At 43.9% G+C, this 18,394-nt stretch overlaps 2 protein-coding genes across 6 annotated transcripts; both read right to left on the bottom strand.

Moving 5' to 3' along the window:
* Positions 1-1,104: 1,104 nt before the first annotated feature.
* LOC310700353 (zinc-binding protein A33-like) lies at positions 1,105-9,685 on the bottom strand. Of its 3 annotated transcripts, none has more exons than XM_083489658.1 (4): positions 8,958-9,685; positions 7,422-8,310; positions 6,187-6,282; positions 1,105-2,934 (listed from the first exon to the last, which is right to left on the bottom strand). In XM_083489658.1, the coding sequence occupies exons 2-4, from the start codon at positions 7,834-7,836 to the stop codon at positions 2,411-2,413; spliced, it is 1,035 nt and encodes a 344-aa protein (XP_083345784.1). In that variant the 5' UTR covers positions 7,837-8,310; positions 8,958-9,685; the 3' UTR covers positions 1,105-2,410. The 3 variants fall into 3 exon arrangements, with proteins under 3 accessions (XP_083345784.1, XP_083345785.1, XP_083345786.1); XM_083489659.1 differs by having other exon boundaries at positions 7,422-7,523; positions 9,454-9,635; XM_083489660.1 differs by lacking the exon at positions 7,422-8,310 and having other exon boundaries at positions 2,174-2,934; positions 9,454-9,635.
* A 2,820-nt stretch (positions 9,686-12,505) lies between these two features.
* Positions 12,506-18,090, bottom strand: LOC310701670 (vomeronasal type-2 receptor 26-like). Of its 3 annotated transcripts, none has more exons than XM_083492925.1 (4): positions 17,173-18,090; positions 15,555-15,782; positions 14,805-14,931; positions 12,506-13,663 (listed from the first exon to the last, which is right to left on the bottom strand). In XM_083492925.1, exons 1-4 carry the CDS (start codon positions 17,242-17,244, stop codon positions 12,759-12,761), a joined length of 1,332 nt encoding a protein of 443 aa, XP_083349051.1. In that variant the 5' UTR covers positions 17,245-18,090; the 3' UTR covers positions 12,506-12,758. The 3 variants fall into 3 exon arrangements, with proteins under 3 accessions (XP_083349051.1, XP_083349052.1, XP_083349053.1); XM_083492926.1 differs by lacking the exon at positions 17,173-18,090 and adding an exon at positions 16,307-16,412; XM_083492927.1 differs by lacking the exon at positions 17,173-18,090 and adding an exon at positions 16,334-16,397.
* Positions 18,091-18,394: the final 304 nt, after the last annotated feature.

The raw sequence follows: 18,394 nt of genomic DNA, 5'->3' as shown, positions 1-18,394 counted from the left end.
AGTGGGCACGTGTGCAGAGGAGGGCAACCAAGATGATCAAGGGTCTGGAAACTACATAAGCCTTACAGGGAACGCTTGAAGGAGCTGGGTATGTTTAGCCTGGAAAAGAGGAGACTGAGAGGAGATAGGATAGCCATCTTCAAATATCTCAAGGGCTGTCACATGGAAGATGGAGCAAGATTGTTTTCTCCTGCTTTGGAGGGTAGGACCTGAACCAATGGTTTCCAGGTACAAGAAAGGAGATTCCAATTAAAAATGCGGAAAAACTTTCTGACAGGAAGAGCTGTTTGACAGCGGAATGGTCTCCCTCAGGAGGTGGTGGCCTCTCCTTTCTCAGAGGTTTTTTAAGCAGAGGTTCAATGGCCACCTGTCATGGATGCTTTAGCTGAGATTCCTGCAATGCAGGGAGTTGGACTTGATGACCCATGGAGTCCCTTCCAATGCTTTGTTGTTGTTGTTGTTGTTGTTGTTGTTGTTGTTGTTGTTGTTGTTGTTGTTTTAGTCGTGTCCGACTCTTTGTGACCCCATGGACTAGAGCACGCCAGGCACTCCTGTCTTCCCCTTCCAACGCTAAAAGATGCTATCTCCCCATTCGCTTGCCAGAGCAAGAACATAAGAAGAGTCTGGTTGGATCAGCCCCAAAGTCCATCTATATTTCACAATCCTGTTCTCACAGTGGCCGACCAAATACTGATGGGAAAGCCCCAAGCAGGTCCTGAGAGCAACCACACGTGCCCTGGTGATACCCAGCCATTCATGCTTCTGACCATGGAGAGAACATAGCTAAGGCTATCCATGAATTTGTCCAATCTCCCTTTAAGGCCGTTCTTTATTTCTGTAATCCACCCACCAACAAACCTATGTGTTTTTCCTAAAGAAGTAGACAGATGTGGATAATAACTGGATTTTATATTTTGGAAAACGGGAGCCCGGCCATTGTGTGTTTCATCTTACCAGCAGTCCATGGTGCAACAGGAAAACCCCACAGAATCTCATTTGAATCGACTCCCACACAAGACTCCATAACATCAGCCAACACCAAGGCTTTCTTCCTCCCCTCCCCCTTTATTTGGATACAATAAATTCATAGACTGCAAACACAAATTGTTTCAGAGAGGTGTGCCTATTAAAAACAAGACGGTGTTGCAAACAACAGAGATAAAAATCCACAAATCTTATGAAGAGTTCTTGAGGAAATTGAAAACTTGCATGCTGTTTTGTGGCATTTGGGTTTGCCTGGTAAAGGAATAACTGTCATGTCAGTTTAGGGATATGAAGGGCATTCCTGTATGAGAGTCCTCCAGGCTCTGTACACACTAAACCATGGGTAGGCAAATTAAGGCCCAGAGGCCGGATCCGGCCCAATCGCCTTCTAAATCTGGCCCGCGAATGGTCCAGGAATCAGCGTGTTTTTACATGAGTAGAATGTGTCCTTTTATTTAAAATGCATCTCTGGGTTATTTGTGGGGCATAGGAATTCATTCATTCTTATTTTTTTCAAAATATAGTCTGCCCCCCCCCACAAGATCTGAGGGACAGTGGACTGACCCCCTGCTGAAAAAGTTTGCTGACCCCTGTAACTAAACTTTTAAAGCACATTTGAAGCACATCAAAGAATTCTGGGCACCCCTCACAGATACAATTCCTTGCATGACATTAAGAGATGAGAGTGCCCATAATTCTTTGAAGGCAATGCGTTCTGAATGTGATTTAAAGGTATAGTGTCCACAGAGCCAGAGAGCGGTTTGAGGCCTTTGAACAGCAGGGTCGAGAGACTCTGATAGCATCAAGACAGTGGTTCATAAACTGCCCCACACCACCCCCCATGGACAGTAAGAGCAGTTCGACAGTGGGACAAACTTCCTTGAAAAGTGGTGGACTCTCCTTCATTGGAGGTTTGTAAACCTTGGGGTCATTTCCAACTTTATCCAATTCTATCATTCTATGACACCTTGAAAAGTGCTGAAGGTCTTGGCTGGCCACTTTTTCTGCCTGTTGTGCCAATTGCAAGTCCAAGAATTCAAATCGCAATACAACACAGCATAAACAGCGACCATTTTTCTTGGGGGTTCCGTTCCTAGCCCCGCCCCCCCCACGCAAAAGTGTGTTCCATCCCATGACATCCCACCCCTATTCTGCCCCACCCTGCCCCCATTACACCCCCGTTCTGCCCTCTTCTGGGTCCAAAAGGACTCACACGTTGGCAACCATGCATCAGTTGGACACGCCAAAAATAGTCACCGCCTGTACAGTATAAGAAATAAAAGAAGCTATAATCAACAGGACTATCTGATGTGGTGGATGTTCTGCCAGCCATCTTCAACCACAAATCCAGATAAATGCTATGGACCACCTGAATGATGATCATGGACCACAGCTTGGTAACTCTTGATTAAGATGCTCCTTTCTCTCATGGATGGACTGTGAGCTCCCCATTCCATCCCTCAATCAGGAACCAGGCATGGACCTTTTCCCCAGAGAATTTTGCTTTCGGAAAGGTAAAGAGATGGGCATCAGTATCACCATCAAAAAATGCTACCAGGCCCTCCGAGTAGTCCAGGGAAACACGGATCCTACTTGGGGGATGGCACAAGGACAAATTAGTCCTAGGATTGGCAGTAATTGACTGGTACTGCCCATCAATACGCTGTACCCCCCAGTACCCCCCCTCTGGTGCAAGGAGAATTTTCCCATTTCTGTTTGCAGACTCCCTCACGATTCCCACACCCCACCAACTGCCTCCTTCCACCACTTCCACTTCCCAGCAAAATTTCCCTGAGTCAATGCCCTGGTGGCTTAGGACGCTGTCCAACAAGTCATATCTCAGAGGACTACTGTTCACACTTTGTTTCATGTATCTCCATTTCACACTCTTCAGATTTTCTGATACGTAGAGCTGGGGATGAGCTGTGCTTGGATCCAGAGTCAGATTGGCTGTGAAGAGGAAAAAGAGATCTCAACTTTTGGGGAAGGTGCTCAGGCAGGGTGGAAGGAGAAAGAACTTGCCCATGTGAAGACCACCTGGTGGAAACCCTTACACATATGGTTCTTAATTTAAACTATATGCTGATTTCCGCCAGCAGTTTCTAGATCAACTCTGCATCCCCAAATGGAAAACAGAGTTGGAGGTCATACATTTTCTATTACTGGGGAATGATCAGGAGCTCACCAAGTTAGTGGCTAAATATCTCTACAGTGGTACCTCGGGTTACATACGCTTCGGGTTACAGACTCCGCTAACCCAGAAATATTACCTCGTGTTAAGAACTTTGCTTCAGGATGAGAACAGAAATTGTGCAGTGGTGACGCAGTGGCAGCAGGAGGCCCCATTAGCTTGGATACAGCTCACCAGGCCCTGGAGATTTGAATTCATTTAAAGTAGCTAGGTGTTCCCTTACTACCTCTTTTGCTATCTTGGGCTGCAGCTCCCTCCTCACATCATTTATTCCGTTATCACCAGGTTGGGTGAAGACAGGGGCAAAGTAGGTGTTAAGAAGTTCTGCCTTTTCTCTGTCAACCAATAGCATTTCTCTGTGTTCCCCACACAGAGGACCTACCACTTGCTTGTTCTTCCTCTTACTTCAGACATAGCTGAAGAAACCTTTTTCATTACAGTGGTACCTCGGGTTAAGAACTTAATTCATTCTGGAGGTCTGTTCTTAACCTGAAACTGTTCTTAACCTGAAGCACCACGTTAACTAATGGGGCCTCCTGCTGCTGCCACTGCGCTGCCACTGCACAATTTCTGTTCTCATCCTGAAACAAAGTTCTTAACCCGAGGTAATATTTCTGGGTTAGAGGAGTCTGTAACCTGAAGCGTATGTAACCTGAAGCGTATGTAATCCGAGGTACCACTGTATTTTTAACCACTCTTGCAAGTCTGAGTTCATTCTGAGCTTTAGCCAGGCCGACTTTCCCTCTGCAACTGTTGGCTACTTGTGTATACTCCTCCTTTGTGGTTTCCCCTTTTTTCATTTCTTATACATGTCCTTCTTAACTCTCAACTCATCTGTAAGCTCCTTATGCAGCCACACAGGTTTCCTTAGATGCCTCCCGCATTTCTTTCTTGTTGGTATTGTCTGCATTTGGGCCTTCACTATTTCTCCTTTTAGAAACTCCCATCTTCTCACTGAGTATTTCTGACCACGAGATCACACCCAGTAGCTCCTTCAGCTTTCAGAAACTGGCCTTCTTAAAGTCCAGAGTGTGAGTCCGACTACACTCAATTTCCCCTTGCCTCAGTATCCTGAAACCCAGGAGAACATCATCACTTCCTCCCAAGTTTCCAAGCACTTCCACTTCATCTATCAGTTCCTCCCTATTGGTGAGGACCAGGTCCAAAATAGATGATCCCCTTGCTGGTTCTTCCACCTTCTGGGGAATGAAATTGTCAATGATGCAATGGAGGGATTCGTCAGACCTTACACTTTGAGTCCCAACAGATATTGGGGAAGTTGAAGTCCCTCATGGCTACTATTTCTCTCCTTTTTGAATGTTTGGTAATCTTCTCTAGTAACGCACCATCTGAGTCTTCAGTCTGGCTTGGCAGTCTATAGCAGACACCCACAGTAAGATCACTGTCGTTTCTCTCTCCTACAGTTTTACCCATATACTCTCAATCTGCTTTTCATGCTCCAGTTCATAGATTTCATCACAAGTGTACACATCCTTTATGTACAATGCTACTCCTCCTCCCTTCCTGTTTGGTCTATTCCTTTTGAACAGGCTGAGGTTCAAAGAAGAACCAGAGAACTAAAAAACACCTGGTGGATAAGAAAAAGCTCAAGAGATCCAGCACTTAGCCGACAATCATGATGCACAGAGTTTCTTTGAAGCCACAAAGACCATCTATGGGCCAATAAATCATGGCATATGCCCTCTACGCTCAGCAGACGGTATCACACTTCTAAAAGATAAAGAAGCTATTGCACTGTGCTGGAAAGAACATTACCAATATCTCCTTAACCACAACTTCCCCGTAGCTGCTGAGGGCCTCTCACAAATTCCGCAAAAACAAATTAGAGATGAGCTTGCAGTATCTCCAAATCTGGGAGAGTTGTGTGCAGCTATTAACCAAATGAAAAACAACAAAGCCAGTGGACCTGATGGGATACCTGCCGAAATCTTCAAAGTGGGCAGAATTGAACTTACAGAACAACTTCACAAGCTCATTGAAAAAATATGGGAAAGAGAAGAAATCCCAGCAGACTTTAGAGATGCCAAAATTATCAATCTCTTTAAAAAAAGGTGACAGAACTAATTGTGGAAACTACCAAGACTCTATTAGCTGCGGCTGGCAAAATTCTTGCAAGGATCTTAGCAAACCATCTCGTAACAATATCCAAGGTGACCCTTCCTGAATCCCAAAATGGTTTTCAGCCTTCTAGGGGGACAGTGGACATGATTTTCACCGCTCAACAGCTTCAAGAAAAATGCAGAGAGAAAAACCAACCCCTGTATATGGAGTTTATTGACCTGACTTAAGGCTTTCAACACTGTAAATAGTAATGCCCCATGGACTGTCCTTCTGAAAATTGGCTGCCCAGATAAATTTGTAAACATCATTCGTCTCCTCCATGATAATATGACAGCAACAATCGCAGACAACAATGGCCTTTTTTTTTTAAAAAAAAGGGCTCTTTAATCCACACAGTTATAGGAGCATCAACTGCAGCTACAGTACGCCTGCCTGTCATATTGCATGACGCGGTCCAAGCCACAAAAGCCAAATTATGCTATCAGACCAGACTGACATTCAAACACATCCTCCTATGTCTGCAGAAGAATGAGACCATAGTGGCTTGGGGTGTGCGCAGGTATTGTCCACAGAGCTAAACCGGTATGGAACTGATACCTTCCTATATCTGCATTTGATGAGTGGGAGAGAACTGAGAGTAGGCACTACACTCAGAAGCTGGTTACCATCGCAGTGAACAGCGCCATCAAATATTGCATTGAAAGCTGGCTGTCAACAGAAAGGGATGAAAGATGTCCTAGCATTGCGCTCGCTGTGGGTGGGGGGAGTTTCTAAGACACTACCAATTCAAATGAACATTTTATCCACTCCCAAATGTGGAGGGGCCCTTAGCCAGGTCACTTCTGCACCTGGAGTTGAGTTCTGTATCTGGTGCCAAAGTAGTTAGATATAATGGATGCATCTGAACTACCAAAAGGTCAGGGGGTTACCTGTCAGGTGGCTGTTAGGTGATCTGCAAGGGATGCATTTTTGCCGGCAACTCTGGATCTCATGTGGATTTGTTTTCTCAGCAGGAACCTTGGAAGCTTAAAAAAAAGCAAAAAAAAAAAGCTTGGTGTCAGAGCAAGGCTTTCGTCCATTTTGCTGTCATGCAGAGCGCTCTTCTTATGCATAGAATGTCAGTCTGCCTATCATCCAAAATACATCTTCTTATTTTAGGTGGTGTCCACAACAGAACTCTGAAGCACATTCAAAGCATGCACACCCGAAAAGGAACCCTGGGAGCTGTATAGTTTACCACCCGCAGAGAAACAATTCTGAGGCACCCTCAACAGACTACAATTTCCAGGATTCTTTGTGGTGGATGGCTGTGCTTTGAATGTATGGTGCTGTGAATGCAGTGCTATTTTTCTAGAAAAAGAGGTGCTGGAACTCACCATGAACACCTCCCTTTTTCTCTTATAAGGGCGATGGAGCCCACCTGAATTGAGTTCCAGTGAGTTCCAGCTGAAAAAATACACTGTGTAAATGTATGGTGTGTATGGAACCCCGGTCATACACCTACAGAGGAACATGGAGAGGATTGGCTAGGAAATAATAATAATAATAATAATAATAATAATAATAATAATAATAATAATAATTTACTTATTACTTATCTGGTCGAGCCTCCCCAGCCACTCTGGGTGGCTTCCAATATTAAAAACACAATAAAACATCAAACACCCCCCTTTGTTTTCCCTTATACAATGGTACCTCGGTTTACGAACAGTCCTGTTTGCGAACTATTTGGTTTATGAACTCCGCAAAACCGGAAGTAGTGTTTCGGTTTGCGAACTTTACCTTGGTCTATGAATGGAAGCTGAAAGGTGGAAGGGCACTGGCAGCGGGAGGCCTCATTAGGGAAAGTGTGCCTCAGTTAAAGAACGGATTTGGTTTAAGAACGGACTGCAGGAATGGATTAAGTTCATGAACCGAGGTTCCACTGTACACGGGTTCTGTTTCTCTTTTTTCTTTGTGACTCGCCATGTTTGATGCACATATAGTTATGCTCTTTACGAACTTCCAATTTTTTAAAAAAGAAAAGAACAGCCATGCCAAAGCAAAACAAAAACCTTAAAAATCTTAAAAACTTCCCTAAACAGGGCTGCCTTCAGTCTTCTTGGCGTTTGGGTTTTAGCCCTGGCTCCTATTTTTAGACTACATGATGAAACTGTACAATTACCCGACAAGATCATGAAGATCAAAATGCACTTCAGAGCGACGCTCGCTGCCAGCAAAACCCCAAAAACCATTCCAGGCCAGAAGAACATGGAAGAAGAACGATCTGTGGAGAACCAAATGGTGTGAAACTCAACAATACAGAAAGTGTACTTGAAACCTTTAGCAGCCAATTGAGAGCTTTCATGATCTAAGGGCACATGGTGGTGTAACTTGATCTGAAGTTGAAGTCGGTCAACATCTGGTTCATGACTGAGCGGAAATAAGCAGCCTACAGTCACAGTACATGCGGCCACTACAGACAGTGGCGCAGCTGCATGCTCCGCTACCGGGGGCGGAGAGCAGGCATGGGCGTGGCTGGCCACCCGCGAGGGCGTGGCACGTGTTTTGGGTTTGTGGCGTGCTGCCTGTGGGGGCATGGCACCCGCCGCCTGGCGTGTGTCCAGGGGGGCCGCCGCGATGGCACCCTACCGGAATAGTGGTGCCGGGGCGGTCCGCTCCCTCCGCACCCCCGTTCCTCTATCAGTGACCACAGACCCCACAGCCATGAGGATCCCCGGACGGTGAGCTTTCGTTTCTTAAAAAAAAAAAGGATCTGAACCTCCTAAAAAGAACGTTACGAAAGCATGTATGAAGGTCGCCTTCCAAGAAATTTCTGTGAAATGAAACAGTTGCTCCCTTTTAGTGTTTTTAGTCAATGAGTCAGAGCTGTGACTAACACGTGTGTGCTTTGTACACCAGGCAACAGAAGTCCTAAAGAGGTCCCTTAAGAGCTGCTGTCCCTACCCACCAGCTGCGACCCTTTTGTGCAATTCTCCTGCGTTTGTTTCATTTTCTAGTTCTTGGAATCTCTGTAATTTGCCTTCCTCACCGGCATTCCTTTATTACTTCTACTAAATAATAATAATAATATATTTATGAATCCCCTTTCACGTGCGCCTCAAGGTGGTTTACAAACTTTATTTGCCTTCTGCATGTGTTGCCTGAGGCTACTGGCTCCCTTTACCTAATGGTAGGTCCAGCCCTGAAGTCATCAAGCAGTACCACAAAACGTACACACAAATACAAGCATTTTCACCCTCCATCTAGGCACAGGAAAAGAGAAGGACCTAATATTCTAGGGAAGGGAAGCCCACAATCTGAGTCTGAGAAGCCCCAGTCAGAGGTTCATAACCTCCACACTTCATAGTATCAGATATTGCTGTCATTACATAAGTAACCCCCCCCCCCCAATTTAAAATACATTCAGTAATAATTCAGCACATTCATCCATGGGAGCTTTCAGTGGAAACTTTCTCTGAGGGAAAGGGACACAAAATTATAAGCATTGCTCTTCTCTTGAAGAATTCTCTTTTCTCCATTTTTGTTATTAAAAGCTGCACGTAGCTTGGAAAGGAAATCATTTAACGAAAGATTATGTCTGAAAACAAAGTTTTGAATTTGTGCTTGGACTTACTTGTCACCATCAGGTTCTACACTTATACGCTGTACACTGAAATAAGAATCTGTATTCAAGACTATAGCTCATGGGTAGGCAAACTAAGGCCCGGGGGCCAGATCCAGCCCAATCACTTTCTAAATCTGGCCCGCAGACAGTCCGGGAATCAGCATGTTTTTACATTAGTACAATGTGTCCTTTTATTTAAAGTGCATCTCTGAGTTATTTATGGGGCATAGGAATTCGTTCGTTTTTCTTTCTTTTTCAAAATATAGTCCGGCCACCCCCCACAAGGTCTGAGGGACAGTGGACCGCCCCCTGCTGAAAAAGTTTGCTGACCCCTTCTATAGCTAGCTACATCTGGGACAAGTGACTTTCTCTATGCTCACCTCAGCTGAAAATAAACAACAGCCATAACCTTTCTCCTCCTCGTTTGACCTTCAACTTCTCATTTGTCTGTCAGGTACTTGCCCTGTGCCTTATGTTTGTTTTTCTGTTAATGTATTTACAAAATATTTGTTCTGAAGCTTAAAAGAAAGACTAGCTAGCTACATCGGTTGAAAACCAAAAGCAATATTTAGAATATTTTGATCCATACCTTTGGCCTGAGCACGAGGTGGTAGTGCAGGCAACTCTCCTCTCTCTGGTCCAGTTGTCCTTTGCTTTTCATTCGCCATGTTCATCAACTATTTGATCTGACTTATTCACTTAAAGAGCACCACCCTCCAGAAAAGGAACTAATGATTCCTCAAAGCTCTGAAAATCTGATAAACGTCAGGGAAGAACCCGCACAGGAAGTGGTCATGCAACTCTTAAATGCAACTCTTTTCGGGATGAGCCAACCTCTGACATTTCTCACCGAATTTGCTCAGTTATACAAAATTTAAAGGGATATCATATTACTTTAAACCAGGGTTTCCCAAACAGAGGTATCCAGCTGTTTTTGCACTACAACTCCCATCGTCCCTAGCTAGCAGGACCAGCGGTCAGGGAGGTGGGAACTGTAATCCAAAAACAGCCGGAGACCCACATTTGGGAAACCCTGCTTTAAACAGTCATGGTTTCCTCCAAAGAATCCTGGGATGTGTAGTTTGTTAAGGTTGCTGAGAGTTGTTAGGAGACCCCTATGCCCTGCACAAAGCTACTGTTCCCAGAATGATTTAACAATCAATCCCTCTTCCCAGAGAACAGGGCTGGCCCTACCATTAGATGGAGTGAGGCAGCTGCCTTAGGCAAGAGACTTGAGTAACATGAAACTGCATCAGCTTTCAAATTTAATTTCATTGTGTTTAATTTTTCACTCCCAGAAAGACACGCTTGTGGGATTTTCTGCCTAATGTGCCAAAATAACTTGCTATTTTGCACTTTGACTTTTAAGAGCAGAGTGGGAGGGGTGACATTTTTGTTCTTCAGGCGGCAAAAGGGCTGGGGCAGCCGTGTCACCAGAGGTCCTTTTCTGGGTGTTTCCTTCCTTGGAAGTCAACTGATTGGCTACAGTGAAAAAGTGGCACCTTCTCTCCATTCAGTTGGTACCTGCTATTTTGACAGTTTAAATGGATTTTTTTCCCATTCACCCAGGTTTTTCCTTTGTGGTACGTAGAGAGGCTGAGTTATTTTCACATGCTATTTTTATCTAGCTGTTTCTGCTTTCCAGTTCTGCTGTTCATTTAATCATTTGTTTGGTGTTATTTATCTATTCACAGCGGGTGGCACTGTGGTCTAGACCACTGAGCCTCTTGGGCTTGCTGATCAGAAGGTTGGTGGTTCAAATACGCACAACAGATTGAGCTCCTATTGCTCTGTCCCAGCTCCTGCCAACCTAGCAGTTTGAAAGCACAGCAGTGCAAGTAGATAAATAGGTACCACTGTGGCAGGAAGGTAAATGGTGTTTCCGTGCTCTCTGGCTTCTGTCATGGTGTTCCCTTGTGACAGAAGTGGTTTAGTCATGCTGGCCACATGACCCGGAAAGATGTCTGTGGGCAAACGCCGGCTCCCTCAGCCGGAAAGCAAGATAAGCACTGCAGCCCCATAGTCGCTTTGTGACTGGACTTAACCGTCCAGGTGTCCTTTACCTTTGCCTCATTTAATTAATTGTTGTTTGTTTCTTATTAAGATGATTTAAAGCAAAACATAACAAAACCACAAAAACAAGTCATGGGATGCCTTGAGACCTGTGTCTAAAAATAAATAAATAAAATGATGGCCATAAACTTATTTCAACAACCGTGAATGTGATCTATAATAAGCAGATTTAAAATTCTGATTTATTTATTTTTTAAAGTGGCATTCATCCTAGGGTGATGCTTTGTTCTTAATCCACTTCGGGAATACTTATTTATTCAAGAAGATAGTCATAAGATGAATATGGCAGGGAGGCAGGAGCAATCTGCTAGTAAAGGTAAAGGTAAAGGACCCCTGGAAGGTTAAGTCCAGTCAAAGGCAACTACGGGGTTGCTGTGCTCATCTCCACTTTGAGGCCAAGGGAGCCAGCATTTGTCCACAGACAGCTTTCTGGGTCATGTGGCCAGCATGACTGAACCACTTATTGGCACAACGGAACACCATGATGGAAGCCAGAGCGCACGGAAATGTATAGCATACTGTCAGTTGTGGGACTGGAACCAAAAGTGGGTGGAACAAGAGGTGGGGGGGGGGGAACCATGTCAGAACAAGCTTGTCTGCAGGCACCATCAACAGATCTTCATCCAAAAATCTAAATGATGAGGGTGGGATGTAAAGGAAGAGCAGCTTCTCAGATACCCTGGTTCAAAGTGGTTTAGGGCCTTATATACCAACAGTAAAACCTTGAGTTAAATTTGGTAACAAATTGGTAGTCACAGCACACTTGGTAGCTCAGCTGGTAGAGCATGAAACACTTAATCTCAGGGTTGTGGGGTTCAAGCCCCATGGTGGGCAAAATATTTCTGAATTCTTCAAACAGACACATTGCCTTTTTTATCAATGTGCAGCACAGTTTGGCACTAGCTGCAAGAAGGGCAATCCATTGTTTGGTCTGAGCAGCGGAAGTTTCAAGCCAGCATTGGAGGTCCTAACAGCCAGTGCTTGAAGATCCCACTTCTTTTAAATGGACATAGTTAAGTGTATCCTGTTTCTTCCCCCCACTTACCCTTTGAAATCACCCCACTTCCTTTTATGTTATACTTTAGGCACTGCTTGAGAGCATTGTGTGTCTCTTTTGCAGTTGCATTCCGAATACAATGGACGCTCGGGTTGCAAACATGATCCATGCGGGATGCATGTTCACAACCCGCAGCATCCGCAACCCGCAGCGGCACGTCTGCGCACGTGTGGGTTGCGATTCGGCGCTTCTGCGCATGCGCGACTGCCGAAACCCGGAAGTAACCCGTTCTGGTACTTCCGGGGTTTGGCAGTCCACAATCCGAAAAAACACAACCTGAAGCGTCTGTAACCTAAGGTATGACTGTATTTTATTGATGAAAAAGCAGACAGTTTAATGTATTTCCTGCAGGTGGCATTGTGGATCTTAACACAGTGTGCATCTTTAAGTAAAAGACATTTAACTAATTTACCCCAGTTGGTGCCTGTAAACCTGAAATCTGTAATTCAATATGTTGTGGAAGAAGAAAAGTATTTGAACGATAAATTGTAGAGCTTTCAGGTAAGATTCCTCCTTATCTACTTCAGTTTATACAAGCTGGTTAGGATCCCACCCAACCACATACACCTCACTAAAATAAAAAATCAGCTTAGCAGAAATCAGCAAGCCATCTGCTGTCTGCTTTGGTAATGAAGCATTTCGTATGCTGGTTGGGTGGGGGTTAGCTCCCCATGTGAGTACGTAAAAAAGTTAACCATCTATCTGAGCGTTTTCACATTCCAGTCTTCAAGAGGGTTTCACTCCCCTCTTGCTTTACCTCAACCTTAATCTTTCCTTCTCATCATTAAGTGTGCCTTTGTATTCAAATCAGGCCTGAGGACAATGATGTAGCATTTGGGAAGGAAGATGCAGCCCAGTAACCCACCACTGGAAGCCAAGATGGAGAAGATCTGCACAGCCACCATGTATTTCCCCTTGGTGCTCAAGTAAGTTGGCACAAAGGAGACCCAAACGCTGCAAAACACCAGCATGCTGAAGGTGATAAACTTGGCTTCATTGAACCCCCCAGGAAGCTTCCTGGCGAGGAAAGCAACTGTAAAAGAGATGGCAGCCAGAAGGCCCATGTAGCCAAGGGCAGAGTAAAACATAGTGATGGACCCTTCATTGCACTGCAGAATTGTCTGTGTGACTTGGGAATCCATGTCCAGTTCTGGGAAGGCGGGATATATTCCGATCCAGGCAATACAGATGCCAAACTGAAAGGCAGAACCAAAAAGGACAATACCATTTGCCAAACTCTTTCCCACCCACTTGCTAATGCTGTTCCCTGGTTTTGTGGCCATGAATGCCAAAAACACAGTTATAGTTTTTGCCAGCACAGAAGAGACGGCGACCGAGAAGATGATGCTGAAGATGGTTTGGCGGAGAAGACAGGTGACCTTTTGAGGCTGGCCGATGAATAGAAAGGAGGACAAAAAGGAAAGCAGGAGAGAAATGAGGAGGATGTAAGTCAGGTTTCGGTTGTTGGCTTTAACAAGTGGAGTGTCTTGGTATTTAATGAAGATTCCCAACATAGTACTTGTGATTAGGCACAAGAGTAGGGCAAAGAAAACCAAGGTAACCCCCAGAGGTTCTTCATAGGAGAGGAAGACTATAGTCTTGGGGATACATTGATCCCTCTCATTGTTTGAGTATTGATTTTCTGGACACTGATGACATTGATCTGCATCTGAAAGAAAACATTATTTTTGTACATCAAACCCCGGAAATTTCTATATCATCCGTATATTCCCTACCTAAATAGAGCACACCCCCTTTTTTAGTAATTTTATTCAATATTCTGAATTGTACTGCAGTTCCTAAGCAACACCTCAGAGTGGATAGGATGCAATGAATACTTCAGCCAGTTGTCATGAAGACCCAGTCCTGTTATGTGGTCTTCTGTGGAAGTCAAGAACTGAATAGTAATGGAAACTAGGGCTGTGCAGCAGATTTGGCCAAATTGTGAACTGACTCAGGCCAATTTGTGCCCTGTCTTGTTTAGGCTGAAGCAGCTACAAATGACTACAGAGTGGATCAGGTTTTCCTGAATAGATATGCAGCAATATGTGCTAACTGGTTGCCCCAATCTCTGAGAAATCCAGACAAACTGTCTCCAAACTGTTGCAATTGTTAACACCATATAAGGACAACATCATATAAGGACAACGCCAGTGTTGGGAGAGCAAGAGTTAAAAAAAGGTCAGAACCTTACTCAGCACTCTGCTTTAAAAAGTTAGTTGTCTGTGTCTTAGTATTCCCCTACCCCTTCCAATTTTGACTCTAGTTTTTAAATAAGGTTTCTTTACAGCTGGGTTCAGTTTTCTGTGTCTGTCTCAGCATTTAATCTTGTGTTTGTGTGGGGGTATGTCTGCATTGTGAGTATATTCTACACCTTCCTGCAGATACCAAATTTAGCAAACTAATGCCCTCTACAGGGGCTGCTGTGGCTCAAAATTTCATGTCTCTATTTTTTAAAAAGAAGAAATCGATGGCCATTTTGGTTTTGCAGTGCAAGTCAATTGGCTTTTCAGGAGATTTGTATTTACTGGATCACAATCTGGATTTGAATCCAGTGCAGGTCAGATCAGGTCTGGAATGAATCAGGTCTGATCCAGATTTACAAGTCATGACTGCAAATCAAATTGGGGTGAAGTCTATGCACAGCTTTTCTGCCATTGCCATTTTGTGATTAGCAGTGTAGCACCACTGAAACAACTCAAGTCTTGAGATTTCTTTCCAAATGTCTCTTTTTAGACCTAGCATGATTACTTTCACAGTGATCTGCTCTTCATCCCTCAGAGCCTGCTGTTCCTTCAAAGCTGTTTTACCTGTGTGACTAGATATGGCTCCTTCTAGGCATGGGCTGCATTTATAGCAGCAAATTTGCTGTCCTTCTGGCACCACTTTGCTGGATCCAGGCTGGCAGCTTTCTGAACATGTGGAATGGGGCCTTGTCTAAAGGGCATCAAGAAAACAAACAGTATTTTAGGAGCCCTTGCATTCTCTGTAGGTACTATACCATTCTGCTCTGATGGGTCTGTGTCTTAGAAAACTGAATAATAATAATGATGATGATGATAAATGTTATTTATACCCTGCCCTCCCCGGCTAGAGCCGGGCTCAGGGCAGCTTACACCAGTAAAATTATAGTAAAATCATACTAGGGGAAAAAGCCAATTTAAAATACAGGTTAAAATGCAATTTAAAATGCAGCCTCATTTTAAAAGTAGCTCATAGATCAAAACCATAAGGGGAGGGAAAACATAAGGGTCAGACTGAGTCCAAACCACTGGATCATGTTCCTCATTCTTGCCTTTAAAAAATGATCTATATCTACATCCAGTGCTTTTTTTCTTTTTTAAAAAATGCTTAGGGGTACTCTCATTTTCCTACTCACACTGAAATACTGCTTCTCAATGAGACCAAACTTAGATTCACAAAATGTTTAGGGGTATGTGTACCCCTGCGTACCCCCAGTAACCATACAGTATTATTATATTTAAATCACAAATGTGAGGTTGCAGCTGAGACCAGCTTTTACATTCACTTTTAGCACAAAACACAAATACACTCCCCACCTGGTTGAACCATTTGGGCCACACAGTGGCCTCTTCGTCGATAGTCATCTCTAGACCTGAGGATTCCTGGGTCTCCAGCTTCCCCACTTTCACTCTTACAGCAGTTTGGTTAGGAAATGTGACCAAATTCACAATATCGTAGTCAGCCACTAGCTCCCTATCCTCATCAAAATGCACCTCGTCCTCCATTGTACTGTTGAAACGGACGCTTCTCAGAAAAGGGGCGAGCTAGTAAGAAAGAGAGAGTGTGTCAACATCTGTAAATGAATTAGATTCATCTCTTCTTCCATCCCAATCTTCATTTTTAAAAATTTATTTGAAAGAAACAGAGGTAGTCCTTGAATGTGGGAACAAGTGTGGAAAAAGTGAAAACAAGTACAGAGGTACCTCGGGTTAAGTACTTAATTTGTTCCAGAGGTCTGTTCTTAACCTGAAACTGTTCTTAACCTGAAGCACTGCTTTAACTAATGGGGCCTCCTGCTGCCACCGTGCCGCTGGAGCACGATTTCTGTTCTCATCCTGAAGCAAAGTTCTTAACATGAAGCACTATTTCTGGGTGAGCGGAGTCTGTAACCTGAAGCGTCTGTAACCTGAGGTACCACTGTATTGGATCTATGATGGGGGGGGGGGATTCATGAAAACAATTGTTTTGCTCAGTTCCACAGCTACACACACTTCATTAGAAAAGTGATTCGTAGAAGAAAATTTTTAATTAAACATTAAATAGAAAAATGTTCTTATGATATGTACACCTTTTCAGTGTGAAAATGGTGGGGAACCTGTTATTTTTCTCCTGACTGACTGGTCCCAGAAAAGTTATAATGTAACTGTGAGTTCAGTGGTAGTCTTCCAAGAGGAATTAGACTTACAGATCCTTTTTTCAAAAAAGATTTCAGTTATGGCAGTTAACAGTAGGCTGTTGCTTTTACATGGGACAAGAGAATTGAAATGGGTCAAATCGTGATAGGTCCTTTAATGGTCATTCAAAATCATTAGTCCTTTGCTACAGTCCAATGAGAATACAGATTTCCAGGCAGAACCTGAAGACTGGTCAGAGAGGGCTTTAGTAAACAGATTAGCAATTTAGTTGAATCTAGCCTAAATGGTTAGCAACAGGAGGCACACTCTATTTAAGCTGTGTAATTATAAATAATTGGTGGGGTTTGTAACCCCCAGTTTACACAGGCCGGGTTCTTGACAAGGGGTGACTCTGTTGCACTGGCAGGAGTGAGCAGATGAATCAATCCATCAGTCAGTCAGTCAATCAATCAATCAATCAATCAATCACAACCAATGAAAAATTGTGACAGAATGACACATGGAGAGGCAGAGGCCAAAAGCAGAACAGAAAACAGGAAGGGACACAGTGAGGAATCACTTCTGTGGGTTGCATTATTCAATTACCCTTTTTCATCTGGCATACCAACAGCCATTTTATGCCCCAGATCACCAGCTCAGAATTATTGACTTAGGCAGATACTGTCGTAAATTGGAGCTGGCTTAGAAACACGGGAAACAGCTCTATGCTAAGCCTGGCTACTTCTCTATCTAGACACATTTTTAAAAACCTCTGATTAGTGTTGCCTCTTTAGGAACTCGGGCAGAGGCACTTCTTCACCTGCTTATTTGAATCCTTTGAACTGGAAAGGCTAGAAATTAACCTCAGAAGTCCTGCATGAAGAGCAGACATTCTACTGCTGTGCTACAGACCCTCACTAATGGTATAGGGGAAAATGCAAGTGGCCAGAGTTTAAGGGGTCATCCAGACTTGCACTTGTCCTGCACCTAGAAAACATGCGTCCTAGTGGTTTTCTGATTGTCCCACACTTTCTAGGTATAGGTCCAAGCAGTTTTGCACTTGTCCCACTGCTTTGTTCTGGAAAAATCCACTCTTTAGTGATGAATTGGAGCAAACATCAATCCAGAGAAAACCCAGTTGGTGTTTCTTCTGGGGAAAGCAGTCTGAATGAGTGTTATGGCTTGGTCTCTCCCACAAATGTGAGATGACTCTGGCTGTTAATTATTTCAGATTTATTGCTAAAACAACAAGCTAGGATGGAGCTCCTCTACTCATCGTCCTCCCCAGAAGATGGAGTTGCCCGGGCTGAGCTCCTCCCCCTTCCCCAGCACTGAAGCCCCCACTTTCTCTTCCAGTATCTTTCATATCTCGGCCACTTTTGAGATCCTACGAGATTTGGGAGAGAATGTTTCCCGCATTCCAGCGTCTGCCTTCCGCTGCTAACTGTTCTCTCCCTATGCCTGCTTCTTCTCCTCCAGTCAGCATCTGAGCTTTGCTGACAATGAGCCCTACATGAAAGAAAATACTACATGAACACAAAACCTTACAGTCAACCCATAATATTGATATATAAAATTTGATAAAAATTTCACCTACAATGGATCTCTTTCCCTCTCCCTCTTACCTGCCATGGGCTTATGCTCAGAAAATCCACTCTTCTGTCTTCTGCAGGCATCACGTGGCTAGATACAGATGTGAGGAGCTCATGGAAGGCATGTGCCACAACATAGACTGCATTATAAACATTGTAGCTCTCAGAAGACATTCTTTTCTCAAGCCAATGTGTGGGGAAATCGTCAAGCTTTCTCTTCCCCATACATCTTTTCCAGGTTTTTCTTGACCATCTATGGTTGGAATCAGAGCAATCAAATGCTTCTGACCAAAACTGATCGAGGAAATATTCATCTTGAATCAATAGGTGGTCTTGGAATTTTGACCTCTTGTTTGTTTGGATGGTAAAGGACAATGCACCGTGGAAGGATTTGACATCCCAGAATGCAAAAGATGTGCTTAAGGTGAAACCCCACAGAGCTGTGGAGAC

The sequence above is a fragment of the Podarcis liolepis genome (genome assembly GCF_965112155.1).
Source record: "Podarcis liolepis genome assembly, chromosome: 2".
Taxonomy (NCBI): domain Eukaryota; kingdom Metazoa; phylum Chordata; class Lepidosauria; order Squamata; family Lacertidae; genus Podarcis; species Podarcis liolepis.
The sequence above is the reverse complement of the archived record's forward strand: the minus strand, read 5'-3'. Positions and strand labels throughout refer to the sequence as shown.

Coding starts and splice junctions, on each gene's coding strand:
- LOC310700353 (XM_083489658.1), bottom strand. CDS start 7,836: ATGCCCCCACAGGCAGCACGCCACAAACCCAAAACACGTGCCACGCCC. Junction 6,283..7,421: donor GATCTTCATGATCTTGTCGG/GTAATTGTACAG, acceptor CTTTTTTTTAAG/CTTCCAAGGTTCCTGCTGAG. Junction 2,935..6,186: donor ACCTAACAGCCACCTGACAG/GTAACCCCCTGA, acceptor TCCTCTTCACAG/CCAATCTGACTCTGGATCCA.
- LOC310701670 (XM_083492925.1), bottom strand. CDS start 17,244: ATGTCTGCTCTTCATGCAGGACTTCTGAGGTTAATTTCTAGCCTTTCC. Junction 15,783..17,172: donor CAAAGGATTCAAATAAGCAG/GTGAAGAAGTGC, acceptor CTTTCTTACTAG/CTCGCCCCTTTTCTGAGAAG. Junction 14,932..15,554: donor GGCCCAAATGGTTCAACCAG/GTGGGGAGTGTA, acceptor GATGCCCTTTAG/ACAAGGCCCCATTCCACATG.